The sequence below is a fragment of the Molossus molossus genome, unplaced genomic scaffold (genome assembly GCF_014108415.1).
Source record: "Molossus molossus isolate mMolMol1 unplaced genomic scaffold, mMolMol1.p scaffold_m16_p_21, whole genome shotgun sequence".
Classification (NCBI taxonomy): domain Eukaryota; kingdom Metazoa; phylum Chordata; class Mammalia; order Chiroptera; family Molossidae; genus Molossus; species Molossus molossus.
The window spans coordinates 48490091-48504265 of NW_023425357.1; the positions used below are offsets into that span (position 1 = coordinate 48490091).

The following is a 14175-nucleotide window of genomic DNA, read 5'->3' on the forward strand; positions in this document are numbered from 1 at the left end:
AACTGCAACCGAGGTACATGCCCTTAGCGGGAACCCAACCTGGGACTCTGGTCCATAGGCTGATGCTCTAACCACTGAGCAAAACTGGCCAGGGCCAGGGCGATTTTTATTAAGTTGCAGCTATAGAAGGAAACTGCTCTTTCCTGGGTAATTCAGAAAGGGTTTTTCACTATTTCCCCACACTGCCCTGCCTGGTTCTATGATTGTCATCAGTTATCACCAGCTCTGTCACCTGTCACCCACCTTCTTTCTGCTTTGGATACTCTTCCTTCTAGTTGGCTGCCTACTGTAGTGTAGGAAACAACCAGGTGATACCTCACTTGTTTCCAGTTGTGAGAGCAGGAGCCTGAGTCTCCCTTGCGAGCCTGGACCCCTGGCCTCAGGCCTGATGCCCGCCCACTCCACGTTTGGAGCTGGGCGCCCCAGAGCGCTGCCTTCCCAGAACTAGGGGGTCACTGTGTATGTGCTCTTTGTCGCTGAGTCAAAGTAGACAGCTGGTGTGGGCGTAGCAGTCCACCAGCTCCGCTGGCTTGATCACAGAGGCAACGAGACAGTGGTGATGAAGCGCATTTCTGCCTGGTCTGGAGGTGGGAGCTGGGGTAGGAAGGACCCTCTGAATTATTTTGAAGACAGCAGTTTGGCTCCACTTGATCTTCCTCTGTAGTCTTATTTTCTGGGTAAATCTCTATGTTCTCCATTAGAAAATTTTCAGGTTAGCAAGTAATTTGATCTTAACCACTTAGGAGAATGTTTTAGAAACTGATGTAGAGCTAGTGTTCCTAGAAGCTCTAGCTCTGAGCTTTCCCTCTGCGCTCGTGAGTGGTCCCGGGCGGCAGCGTCTGGCCTGCTGGCGTCTCCCCCTTCCCTCGGTGCTCCACCGGGTGGCTGGGTCCGCTGCGTCCGCCGTTTCCTTGTTGCATCTCCAAGCATTTGAGGGAAGAGGAGACTAAGTTCACATTTGTATCTGATGAATAAACTAAGGAAGCACTTGACAAAAATGTTTAGTGCCTTTCCCTCAAGGGTATTTGTTGTATCCTTTTCTAAGACGTATAAGTAGCCCTTGGTTCTTCAAAAAACCAAGGGATACATACAAGTTGTATTTGGTTTGGCCTGTGGTTGACATCAACTATAGGCCTGTCCTGGCTGTTAAACAATTAGAATGATTTATTCTTTTTAAAAATTACACACACACACACACATAACCTACAAAAACGTGCAGCCTATCTTCCAGTGACAAATGTCCTATGACTGCATTCTTGCCACATTGTGAATGTTTCTGGACAAACAGCCACTGCATCAGTCCATCAGGAATGGGCTGGTCACTGCGTGCTCTCTGCACGCGGTGTGTCTGTGCGGCTCTCTTCTGGGTGCTCGATGTTTGCTGGTGTCCAGCCCACTCCTGCTCCACGAGAATAGAGATTCACTGGGGACGTGCCCTGTGGGGTCTTGGGAAGGCCCCTGGCTGCGGCTGCGGCTGCGGCTGCGGCTGCGGCCTGAGTGGTGCCAGCCCGGGTCCCTCTGGCAGTGCAGCCCAGTCAAGCTGCCGGGTCTCTCGCCAGCTGTTTGCTCTGCTCCCTAAGGAGTCGAAGTCCATTGCGTCAGCTGAGTGCTGCGATTCCGGCGCAAGTACAGGAGGGGAGAGGACGGTGAGGCCTAGGGCTGGAGACCAGAAGAGGCTGCGGCTGGGCCTGAGGGTCGCTGGGGGAGCAGGGCAGGCGGCAGAGATCGCTCATGAAGCAGCGAGAGCAGCTCGACCTCCTGGCCCATGTCAGGGGTGAGATGACACGTGGTCGCGGCCAGATCCCCTCTGGCCAGTCAGACATGGAGGGACTGAGGGCAGACCCTGGTTTGTCTGGCAGGACGGTGCTGTCGAAGACCCGGACAGGCTGCGTTTCAGGATCAGTCTAACTAGAGTTGGGGTGGGTTGGAGTTAGGAGAGCCGGGGGTGGGTGGGGGCACATGAGCTTGCGGTGGCAGGACTTCCAAGGGATGGACGTAGCCACCAAGTGGTTGTGACATGGAGACACTAGACGTGGAGAGAAGACGGGCCTGAAAATGCAGAAGTTGATGTGGTTGGTGCACAGGTGCTCATGGAAGCGGTGAAGATCCATTGTGCTGGTCTCAAACTGGAGCATCATAGTTTGGATTTAGATCTTTTTTTCTTTCTTTCTAATACTCATGGGTTGGCAAACAGATTACCACTTGCAAAATTTTAAACTTTTTAAAAACACTTCTGTAACTTCCACTTTTACTTAACTGCCCGAGAATAAAACTTGAATGTTTTTCTTGTTTCTTTTTAAGTGTGTTACCAGATCTGGGGCAGAGGACATTTAGTAGCCCTGTGCACGGGCCATGCAGCACTGTGTCTGTGTCTGTGTGTCTGGAACACAGCCGTGCTCGCTCGTTCTCCATCGGAGGGTGGGCGGTGCCTCAGAGCCGGCGTGGCCGGGCAGCCCTGCCCTTGACAGCAAAGCTCACTGACTGTGTTCTGCGGGGTTCCTGTCTGTTTCCTTCCTCCCTGCCTTCTGCACCTTCGCCATGCTGTCCTCTGAGGCCCCAGGAGTTCCCCTTCAGCCTTGCCCTCGGGCTGCAGACAGTGTGCTGTGCAGTCCCGGGAAGGGCACGGAGCCCTCCTGCCGCAGGAAGCCCCGGCCTCCGGAAGCTGTGCTGCCGCTGACCTGTCCCTGGCTACTGGTGCAGCCACTCGGCTTCAGCAGCAGATCTGATCATGTTCGGGGAGCCAACGAGGCCAGTGATGAGGCAGGGACGACAGAATGGGCTCTTCGTGCGAACAACACACAGTCGCAGGGCAGCGCGCACGTCTCCCCACGAAGCCCCGCCCCTGCACAGCAGCACGCAGTCACCCCCACGACCTTGCCGTAAACAGTCTCACTTGTGTTCCCACAGCCACGGTCTGAAAAAGTTCTTTTCTTGTCGTGGAATCGCGATTGCAGTCGAGTATTTCTGGAAGCTTGGGAACAGAAACATCACTGTGTTTGTCCCACAGTGGAGGACAAGGCGCGACCCCAATGTCACAGGTGAGGCAGGCTCCTTCTCCCAGGTTTCTGATCAGGTGTTTAATGAGTTGGTTTATAATTGCAACTGCAGCCCTGGCCTGTGGCTGCGCGGTTGCCCACGGACCAGAGAGTCCCGGGTTCGATTCCAGTCAAGGGCGCAGACCTCGTTTGCAGTTCGTCCCCAGCCCTGCTTGGGGTTGTGTGGGAAGCAACCAGTCGATGTGTCCCTCTCACATTGATGTTTCTCTCCCTCCCTCCCTCTTTCCCTCCCTCCACTCTATTTGAAGATAAATGGAAAAATATCCTCAGGTGAGAATTAAAAAAAAAAAAAAAATGAAAATGATCACTTGATAAATTTAGATCCCTCAAATAGAATGGCTTTTTAATGGCCTGCTTAATAGCTAATACAAATGATTTGTGAATCGTATGGTACTGCATAGCTGACCTGCAGGCCACACACACAAGGCTTGAACTTACTGTGAATCATGAAATATTCCGGGGAAACTGAAGGTCGTTTGTTTCTCAGGTCGTAGTGGGCAGACTGGAAGGGCTGTTGGGGCAGCTTCACACAGAGAACCTGAGCACCTGGAAATAACCGGGGGTGTGGGGTGAAGGCAGGATTTACCCAAAGCACTGAGCAGGATTCAGCCTTGGCCACCGAGATGGGATGGTGAAAGCGCACATTCCCAAGGGCCCGGCCTCCCTCGCCTTGGGGAGTGTTTGTCCTGGCAGTAGGCACTGAGGACGAGCAGAGCCTCTCACTGGCGGTTGTGTTTGCACTGGTGTCCCTGGGAGTCTGGTGAGCCCTGGGCGCGGTGCGTGTCCGTCCAGTAAGACTGCAGGGCGTTCCAGCGGAAGTGAGGGTGCTTGCCCTTGTCGCCCGGGCCTTTGGCTTCTTTGCCCATCGCTGGTTTTCTAAAATGTGGCTGTGGCCCTCGTTTCTCTTCTGTCACCCCCCATCCCCAGCAATGAACATGAAAGTCGGTGCATATCTGTCAGATAACAGAGGCTGAGCAGGGTGCCGGCTAGAGGGAGGCCTTGGCCGGCCCTGGGTGGGGACCCGCAGGCCTTCCTGGGTCCCAGGCCGAGCAGGCCTCTCACGCTGCTTCTCCCATCGGGGGCTTCGGCCTCACTGTCCTCTGCTACCTGCAGTGTGGCCAGCAAAGAGTCCTGGGTGGTTAAGAAGCAAATGAGATTAACTTTTTCATGTTCACAAATTTCTAGTCAGTTTTTACATCGCATTTGCCCTAGTATATGTCTTGCTATCTTGATAGATTTTTTTTTTCCTTCCCAGTAAGTTAGTAAAATTGAGTCTTCCTGAGTCAGTAGAAAAAAGGTTTTCCCACAACTCTCCAGGTGAAACATTTGGGGGTCCATTCATTAATTTAAACGTTGGGGGAAATGGCCTTTCTGAACACGTGTCCACCTTATTCCATGAACAGAACAGCACTTCCTAACCCAGCTCCAGGAGCTCGGCATATTATCGCTGACTCCCGCACGGATGGTCTTCGGAGAAAGAATTGCTTCTCATGACGACAGGTAGGAAAGACCGTTCTCCTTTCTCAGGTGGGCGTGGGGTGGGAGAAGCCAGCCACCTGCTCCGTGGGACCCTTCACCCTACCTCTGGACCCACATCTCTAAAGGACTCACTTCATTCAGGGGTTGAGACTTTTACTATTTATGGTTATTCAGGTTATATACTTAATGTTCTTTGTTTATACTTAATGTAGGGGTATGGGAACATTTATAAAAGCTGTTGAGTTAGCGTGTTTTGGTCTTTACTTACATAAAACATGACTGGGGATCCATAAGGAAAAGCAGGTTTTAGTCTTTTTTGGTGCTAAAAGTAATGTTTTCTTATCTCAGTGTGACAGCCTCAAGTGGTTTTCAAACATTACCTATCTCCTGGTTACTTCGGCCAGTGACTGTCATTGCGGTGCCTGAGCCCTCTGACTTCATGCCATCATGCTCCCAGGTCTCATCGAGAGGGCTCAAGCCATGGACACTCCAGCAATGAGACACATCTCTTCTCCACATTCATTCTGACCTTTTTTTTTTTATCATGTATCTTTCCATAGCTTGAATTTGAGTGAATCTATCACTTGGACTATACAGAATGGCATTTCTGAACATTACTTCTCAAGAGCAGAAAATGTGAACCTATGGGGAAAAAATTGCAGGGCTGTCTGTACCAGCAGCTGGTCTCAGAACCAAGCAGGGGCTCACAGCTGAGACCCGCGGAGGGACTGCAGGCGGGTGGGCCAGTTCCCCAGGCTCCAGGCCTCAGGCCTCGGTCACCGCCACCACGTATTGAGTGCAGCTCTCTAGAACATAAAGGTGGTGGAGATGGTTTTTAAAAGGAGAATTGTATGAGAGCCAGATCTTCGTTCACTCTCACACTGGTCATCTCAGAGGTACTCGACACTTCCCGTTGATCCTCAGTTGCCAGGGCTTCACTCTTCTGTCTCCCAGCCTCGGTGAGCTCTGGGTTGTCCTGGGAAGAGGCGGTCCTTGTGTTTTCTTTCAGCACAGCTGCGGTGAGCCCGGGAAGCCTGCCGGCCCGTGTTAACCTCTGTTCTGTCACCACAGGTTTCTGCTACACTTAGCGGACAAAACTGGTGGCATAATTGTAACAAATGATAACTTCAGAGAATTTGTGACTGAGTCCATCTCTTGGAGAGAAATTATTACAAAAAGGTAATATTTTCTTTGTCCTTGGTCAAAAATGCTTTTGTTGTTCGGTTCTGTTTACATTTTGTTTTGTGTTCACCTTGGCCCTGCAGAAAGCAAAATAGGAACCAAAGTCCCCGAACACTCTGCTCCCAAGACCTGGGCCTCTGGGCAGGTGGCAGGACCCAGCAAAGCAGGGAGCCTGCAGGTGGAGGGCGGGGGCTGTGGAGCCTGCAGGTGGAGGGCGGGGGCTGTGGAGCCTGCAGGTGGAGGGCGGGGGCTGTGGAGCCTGCAGGTGGAGGGCGGGGGCTGTGGAGCCTGCAGGTGGAGGGCGGGGGCTGTGGAGCCTGCAGGTGGAGGGCGGGGGCTGTGGAGCCTGCAGGTGCCTCAGACAGTGTGCTGCCGGGGCAGGGACTCATCTCTGCAGCAGAAGTGGCCCCAGCCTGGCCTTGCCCTGATACCAGGGAGACTTGGGCAGCTCACCAGGCTCCACACTTCACTCAGCTATGAATATGAATGTTGTTGGTAAATCGGGGTCCCAAATCCAGTTCCAGTGTGGAGGGTATGGGGTGGGGTTCCCCCCACACCAACAAACAGTTCTTAGCCACCAGCATGGTGTCTCAGATCTCAGCTGTGACACTGTCAACCTGGAGGCAGCCTCGGGCCCCCAGATTCTCGGCTCAGCCCCACATTGCTGCCCTCCCTGCCCCCCCCCCCCCCCGACACCAGTTGCCCGGGCTCTTACCTGCGCTCTGACCAACCAGGTTCCAGCCCCCACCTCCAGCTCAGAGTGCAGTTGCAAGTCCACGTCCCCTGGACTTCTGACCACCTGGCTTAGAGGAGCGGTTCCCACAGCCCCTCCTTGGGCTGGATTGATTTGCTAGGACAGCCCACAGTACTCGGGAAACACGTCACGGACGAGCTCACGGATCTGTTGTGGAAGGGTGGGCTCAGGAGCAGCCAGAGGGGGAGGAGTGCGCAGGCAGATGGGGGCTGGAGCTCCTCCCTCCTCAGCACCCCCACTCGTCCAGCAGCCCAGGGCCTCTGTGAAGCCCCTTCCCCGGGGTTTTTGGGGGCTTCATTGACAGGCGTGACTAATTCAGTAACCCCCTCTCCCCTTCCAGTAGGTGGGGGGGCAGACTGTAAGTTCCAACCCTCAGATCACTTGGTTTGCTCTCCTGGCAACCAGCCTCCATCCTAAGTGCTTCCTGAAGTCACCTTGTTAACATAACAGAAGACACTTGATCACTCTACACTTGGAGAATTCCAGGGTTTCAGGAACTGCAGATAAATTCCAAATCCATAGGGGAGAAGTCTATTTTGGACATCCGAGTGACCAAATGCATATGTTTTTTCTAAATCACAGTATCACAAGTGGGTTCAGTGACAGCTGTGACTCCAGCAAGAGGGTGGGACCACAGTCAGTGCCTGATCAGATCCTCCCTTCTTGGGAGGAGGGAGAGCATTTCTGTTCTCTGCTATTGGACGCTTCTGTGAGCGTTTCACCATCCTAGTGGGACCGTCTGTACCGAGGCATGTCTGAGTGTCATTCAGGATAAAGTCACACCAGGACTGAGCACTCACTGCTGTGAGCTTTATTGTGACGAGCATGGCCCAGTTGCTTGAGGCCAGTGGGCACAGCTTGCCAGACAGAGCGTGATGTGACCAGTTCCTTCAGAGAGAGCCAGCCAGGCGGGTGTGCCAGAGGTGTCGGAGCAGAGAGCACCTCAGCCCTGTAGCGCCACTAGGTGGTCACCGCGGGTGGGCGCCACAGCTGCCGGGGTCCAGTACTTGTATTTTGCTGAATCATTAGGGGATTATAGAAAAATGGTATTTTGTGATAAATGCCCAGGTAAGAGTTAATTACTGTTTGCACGTTGACCCATATGTTGTTCGAAGCTTGTGATAGCCGAACTGAGAATGGTCTTTGACCTCTGGCACAGTTTACAAGCCATGCATCTTTTAGGACTTGTTTCTGTTGGATCTTTGCCCTGCGCTCATTGTCGGTATTTATTGGACACTCATCTGTGTACACATGCAGTTTAAATGCATTAGGACATGTTTGCGCAGAAACCCAGATCTGGACCAAGACAGGCACTTGGACTTGTGTTTTTTACATTTTCCCCAGACTTGATAAAGGATACTCCACTGACCTAGGAGTTTATTTTTTCATATATCGTATTATGTTCATTTTTAATTTGTTTTTTATCCTTACCCGAGGACACTTTCTAATATTTTGTTCAGATAGAGTGGGAGCGGGGGAGGGAGAGAGAGAGAGAGAGAGAGAGAGAGGGAGGGAGAGAGAGAAACATCGACGCGAAAGGGACACATCGAGTGGCTGCCACCCGCACGACCAACCAGGGCTGGGGACAAACTGCAACCAAGGTACATACCTTTAGCAGGAACCGAACCCAGGTCTCTCAGGACCGCAGGCCAATGCTCTAACTGCTGAGCCAAACCAGCCAGGGCTGTGTTCCTTTTTAAAAGGTTGTCTTCAGTGGGTTTGCCAGTGGACATGTTAAAAACTGTCACGGCCGAAAGCTCTTCTAGAAGAAGGGTTATTGGGCCTTTTGTAGCCAGAAAGGATCTGGTCCAGGAGCATGAAGTTCGAACCACCAGCCGCAGGGCTGGGCAGAGAGGACAAAATGTCTGAAGTCCTGGGGCCGACAGGTGCTTTTACACATTATGTTTAGGGGGGGAGAGACATCCGCTGTTTTGAAAAATGCACACGGATCAGGAGGGCAGGGAGAGGTGCGCCATCCGTGAGGAATGGATGGCCACTGCTTTGATCGGCTGTGGGCAACAGCCCTGAGAGTTCGTGCTCCTGGACGCGGGGGCTCGGGGCTCTGCGGTGTGGGAGCGCCGGGCGGCCGGAGTGAGCCCGCGGGCTGGCTGGTCCCCTGCCTTCCTCGGCTGTAACTCACAGCAGGACGTCCCAGCCGGTTCCTCGGGCGCATTCGTTCAGAAGTGACCCTTGTTGAGCACCTGTCATGTCCTGAACTGAGTCTAAGTCTTGCTTTTTGTTTTCTTACTGCTCATTTCAGATGCCTTTTTGAATTACATTAGTTCATTTTTCTTTCTTTCTAATGAAAACAATGATTTTTTTTTAGTCCTCCCTGGAGGGTATTTTTCCATTGATTTTCAGGGAGGGAAGGGCAGGGGGAGAAGCATCGATGTGAGAGACACGTCAGTTGGCCTTCCGAAGGACCCTGGCCAAGGTACGTGCCCTTGATGGGAATCGGACCCGTGACTCTCTGGTCCACGGACTGATGCTCTAACCGCCGAGCCAATCAGGTCAGAGCTGTAAGTCTTGCTTTTTAAAGTGATATTGAAAGTCACATTGAGGGAAGCTGCTTCCCAGGCTCAGACAAAAACCTGAAGGTCTCGGTAGGAAGTAGGAGAGCCCGCTGGTGAGAGCTGCTCACCTGCTATACTGGAGAAGTCGAAACGGTGTCGCTCGGGTGTGCGTTTGTCCTTTAGGCGGGCGAGCGTGTCGCGATGTCACAGGCGATCTTGCTTCGGAGCCAGCTGGCTGCCTGAGACCCCCCCGCCGCAGTCCGCGCGGCCTCTCCTCCAGCGCGGTCTCTCTGTTGCAGGTTGCTCCAGTACACCTTCGTGGGGGACATATTCATGGTTCCCGACGACCCTCTGGGCAGAAGCGGGCCTCGGTTAGAAGAATTTCTCCGGAAGGAAGTCTTCCCGAGGTATTTTCTTCAGACTGTCGTGTGTCAACTCGTTTCTCTCCCTTCCCTGTGCTATGCAAGCATGTCCCTGGACACGGACGCTGGCCTTTCGTTCCGTTTCCTGATAGTCTTAGAGTCAGTGCTCGCGTCGTGTGTGCAAGCTGGTCAGGCAAAGCACCCCAGAGACCAGATCCATCCTCGTCTGGGTTTTTTGGCTTGGATCCTTTGGATGCTAACCCTAGGGGAGGATGAGGAGCCAGACCTCCTGTGGATCCAAAAAGACAGCAGGTTTTGCTGGTGGTCACTCACTAACAGATGCCACTTTGACTCAGTATGTGTGCCTGAGGGTCTTCACATCCCTTTCTGGTCACCTGCTGTTACTGCTGTGTTCCTTCATTCACTGCTCAGGGACCACTGCGTGGTGAGCTGTCACCTTCTGCTCCACGGAGGGAGAGCGGGCGTTCCCCACGTCCGACGGGCTTGACACCCAGGTTTTGTTTGTTGTAGTGTGGGTTTGCTCTAGGGGGCAGGGTCATTGTTAGCTGCAGTACCCCATGTGCCTGGCTGGCAGGTCCTGTGATCCAGTAACAGGTCTCACTTCAAACTAAAACAGGCTGCACTTGTGTGTGTTTCCCAGCAGATGTCTACACAAGGAAGGCTTTTCTGTGAATCGTGTCCGTTTACAGGGAGATCCTTTGGGGCTTCTAGACTTGGATGTGGTTTGGGGGGTGGCTTCACACACAGGTATCTTCTGCAGAGGAGACCAGGTGACTTCCTGCCCTGGTCTTGTGAATCCTTTCTCTTTTGAGCCTTTGGGTTTTATTACAAAGGATGAGGACTTGGTACCCGAAGGCCCTGTTTCTTTGCCCCGAGAGATTGGAGCATTGTCAGCACCTGCTGAACATCACACGTCTCGTCTCTTTCCAGCATCTTACCTTGAAATCCGCTGCCAGGCTCACGTCCCGAGGCCTGTGTGCAAGTCCATGGGTCAGACTTAATGGAAAGAGAGCTCTCTGCTCCCCCCACAACCAGAGCGGCCTGGCAGCAGGGCAGTCTGCTCACCTAATGGCTCTTGACAGAGGTGCCAACTAATGGCCGAGGAAGTGAAACACACCCTGTGCATATGAGCTGTGGATGCCACTTTCTCTTCCAGACTTTGGGGACAGAGGGCTGCCCGTCTGCCCACAGGGCTCCCTTTTCTGAGACCTGACAACCAGGACCCCACACAGGGTCAGAATCTCAGAAGAGTGGGGCCCCGTCATCCATACCTGTTACAAGTGCCCAGGTGATGCGGGTGCCCCAGGTGTAGAGCAGACCGCGGGCGGGGTCGGTCCTCGTGGGCGTTCCGTTCGGACCAGGCTGCGGGTGGTGCCGTCAGAAGCAGGGGCCAGCCTGTGGGCCTCGAGGTCAGCAGGTCGTTTCGGCAGCGTCTCTCCTTTATCTTACAACCCAACTCACCCGGACTCACTTCCCTTCACAGAGACATGCAGCCCCTCCTTCCCGCCCTGCCAGCCGTGGGCATGCTCGCGCCCAGCTTCAGAGGGCCTGGCGCCCAGGCAGCCAGCACCAGCCCCCAGCCTCCGGCCCGGGTCCAGGGCCCTCCGCCCAGCGCCTGGCTCCCTCAGCAGCCCCGCTTCCCGCTTGTGCCCAGCCTGCCCGGCATGCCCCCGAGCGTGCCCCTGCCGGCCCAGCGGTCCTCCGCGGAGACCAGCGAGCTGCGGGGGGCCCTGCTGAAGATCTTCCCGGGCGCCGAGCAGAGGCTGAAGATCGACCAGGTCCTGGGGGCGCATCCGTACATGAAAGACCTGAACGCGCTTTCGGCCATGGTGCTGGACTAGGGCCGCACGAGGCCACGTAATGTGAAGACACGGTCTCCGGTGGAGATGCAGTCGTGTACAGAAGACACAGACGTTCTGTGTTGTAAAACCTGGGTTTCCAAACCAGCTTTTTCTATATATAAATTATGCTGCTACACAGAGTTAACATTTTCTGTAAAGGGAAAGTGTACATTTTCTGCCTGTTCAGAACTGTTTAATAGCAGTTACTCTTGAGTGTATTACATTTTTATGTTTTTTAAACTATTTTCCTTAAAGCTGAAAATATTGACACATTGATATGATTAGCCTTTCTAAATAAAAAAAAAAAATCCTGCTTTCTTAGGGGAAGCAAGACCTCTTAAAGCATATTTTCTTGAGATGACTGTCACGTCCACTCACGGGAAGTGCGCCCCTGCCGCCGCCTCTGCCCTCCCCTCTGGAAGTGGCTCTGCTCCTGTGGGGTCTTGCAAGGGAGCCGGTTGCCAGACTGGCCAGGGCGCCACTAGATGGCATCTTGTGCCTGCCATTGTTGGCGAGGCGAGGAGCTCCACCCCACAGCTCTCCCGCCCCACCCCTGGGGGGCCGAGCCCTGCCCGCCGGCCCACGCCCCTGCCCGCTGCCCGCTGCTCCGCCCTGGCACACGCACGGCGGAGCCTCACTGACCTGACCTGACTCTCGTCCTTTGTTAGCCTTTGAAAGTGGGGGGGGGGCGCAGTGAACAGCCTCTCAACTGTGGTGATTTTGTGTCCGTGGCCACAGGAGATGCTCACGTGAACTCTGCGGTTTTGCCAAAAACAGTTTCTATTTTCAAAATGGCCCAAGCCAATAAAGCGTTAGTTGCTTGTGTGGGGGTGCAGAGCCCCTGTGTTTATTTCTCCTGTGCTTGTCTCTGTAGGGCCCTCCTAAGCTGCCCTTCCGGGGAGCCTTCTCGGAGTTGGTCTCAGTGCTGTGTCTTCAGTGCTGCCCACATTCCGTGTCAGTGAAGCTCTTCGCTGGCAGTTAATGAACATCCTCACGGTTCTCTGGAGCTTCGAAGGGCTCATGTTTCACACCCGTTCCTCCCCAGGCTGCTCACGGTCACTGTCCAGCCCTTGGATCCTGTCTCCCAGCCCCCGAGACCCCGCCGAGGCCTGGTTTGCCCTCTGGCAAGGGGACTCCCAGCCGTGAGCAGAGCTGGGTGGCTCCCAGGCGGCTAGACTTCTCCCATCTCCTCTCCTCTCGGATGCCCTCCAGGCACAGGCCAGCGTGGGACTGGTGTCAGCTGTCACTGTGGGTGCAGGCACAAGGCTTGAGGTGGGCCAGGAAGTGGCTTCGGACACTGCAGGTGTGAGGCCGGGCTGTCTGGCAGTGACCCTGACCTTCGGGGTCAAGGTTTGGCCCAGCAGCCTTGCCAGTCCAGTGTTTCTCTGCCGTTTCAGAGACGGGCCCAGGTGGCGCTCCCTGGTAGCCGGGGCCCAGCCCCAGGTCCGCCTGGAGGGGCCGGGCCTCCCTGGTGTCAGGTGCAGCTGGGTGGGCTCTGCCAGTGACTGGCGCTTTGCCCTTTGAAGTGTGTATTGTCTGTGAGCCCTCTGCCTGCCCCTTTCTTGGGTGTGGGAAGGAAAATGCAGAGAACTGTGGGAGGCGTACAGAAAACACGATTCACAGATCTTTCTGAAATTCATCAAGTCTTTAGTTAAATTTAATACTTAAAACCTCAATTTTCAAATCATCAAAAACAGTCATTACCTACTCCGACTCCTCTTGATCCTCAGCTCAGTGCGGATGAGTGTTTCTGTGGTCTGCCTGCCGCGGGGGACGCCTGAGCCGCCTCCAGGCCTTCGTGCCCAGGGGCCGTGTCCTGCAGCTCCCACCCGCGCAGGCCGCAGGGCACAGGCCATCTGCAGGCACGCCCTCTGCTCGAAGGCCGTCGTCCGAGACCGAGCTGCAGCTGTGCTGGTTGCATCAGGCCCGCAGGTGCCCCAGGCTCTCCTCCGGGAGGAGGCTTGTGTGACCTTTGTGCCCAGTACCTGTGTTTGCGCCCCTGGAAGCTGTCAGCTAGCCGGGCAGTGAGAAGTCACCTCGGCCATCCTGGGTGACTGGTCATCGTTGTCTGGCAGGCTTGACCTTGTGTTGGCAGTGTCGCCGGAGACTTTGGTGTTGGTGAGAGGAGGGGGGGCATCTGACCTGCACTTGAAGACCCGTGCCCTCCAGGGTGCTCTCTGCAGCCCCAGCTCCCGGTCCCGGCCTCCCCTGCACCCACCTCGCAGACCAGGCCCGTGCCCTCCAGGGTGCTCTCAGCAGCCCCAGCTCCTGGTCCCGGCCTCCCCTGCACCCAGCTCGCAGACCTTCCTGCCTTCAGGAAGCCTTCCCCCAGCACCGCCAGGCCCCTTCTGCCTGCTTCCTGTGTCTGCACCCCCCCATCTAGTGGTCATTACCTACCTCCTCGTTATTCCTGCATATTTCAGGTCCTTCGATTAAAAGAAGATAACTGATTTCCTTTGAGGTTCATCCTTGGCCATTGCTTTCCTCGCCTCCTCGCCTCCGCGCCCTGCTCCCGGCCTGCACACTGGCCTCCGCCCTGCCGCGTGGGGATGGCACGGGAGATGCGAGACACCGCTCATGCCGCAGGACCCCCAGACCCACGCCCACGCTGGGCTTTGGCAGTTGACACCGTTGACCTCCTTTTCCCCAGAGGCCAGTCCCTCACCCTCCCCAGGGTGCTTCTGGAGCTTCGGGCCAGCGGAGGGACTCAGGGCGGACAGGGCGGCTCTCCCCGCGCGGACTCCGGCCCGTCCCGAGGTGTGTGCGGCGGCTCTGGGAGAGGCTGGACGCCTGCACGGCAGCCCCTGCCCGCGCCCGTGCGGTGGGCCGTGGACCACAACTGACCAGCACCAGTCACCTTGGGGAGCCGCTCTTCCCGCTCCAGCTGTGCCCGCTGCCCCTCAGGAGTGCATTTCCAGCTCCACCTGAAGCCCCGGGACACCCGCGGGCTCACCCGGCCCGCGGCCT

At 55.2% G+C, this 14175-nt stretch overlaps 1 protein-coding gene across 5 annotated transcripts in view; it reads left to right on the plus strand.

Annotated features, from left to right (window-relative positions):
- The window catches only part of N4BP1 (NEDD4 binding protein 1), a 36241-nt gene extending 24753 nt beyond the window's left edge, over nucleotides 1–11488 (plus strand). For 4 of the 5 annotated variants that reach the window (XM_036274369.1, XM_036274368.1, XM_036274371.1 and 1 more), the window contains 4 exons: nucleotides 2908–3038; nucleotides 4460–4556; nucleotides 5607–5714; nucleotides 9284–10629. In XM_036274369.1, coding sequence (XP_036130262.1) covers nucleotides 2908–3038; nucleotides 4460–4556; nucleotides 5607–5714; nucleotides 9284–9854 — 907 coding nt within the window. In that variant the 3' untranslated portion in view covers nucleotides 9855–10629. Of the gene's footprint in view, nucleotides 1–2907; nucleotides 3039–4459; nucleotides 4557–5606; nucleotides 5715–9283; nucleotides 10630–10850 lie in introns of those variants that run through there. The other variant, XM_036274367.1, reaches the window with a different exon arrangement.
- Nucleotides 11489–14175: the final 2687 nt, after the last annotated feature.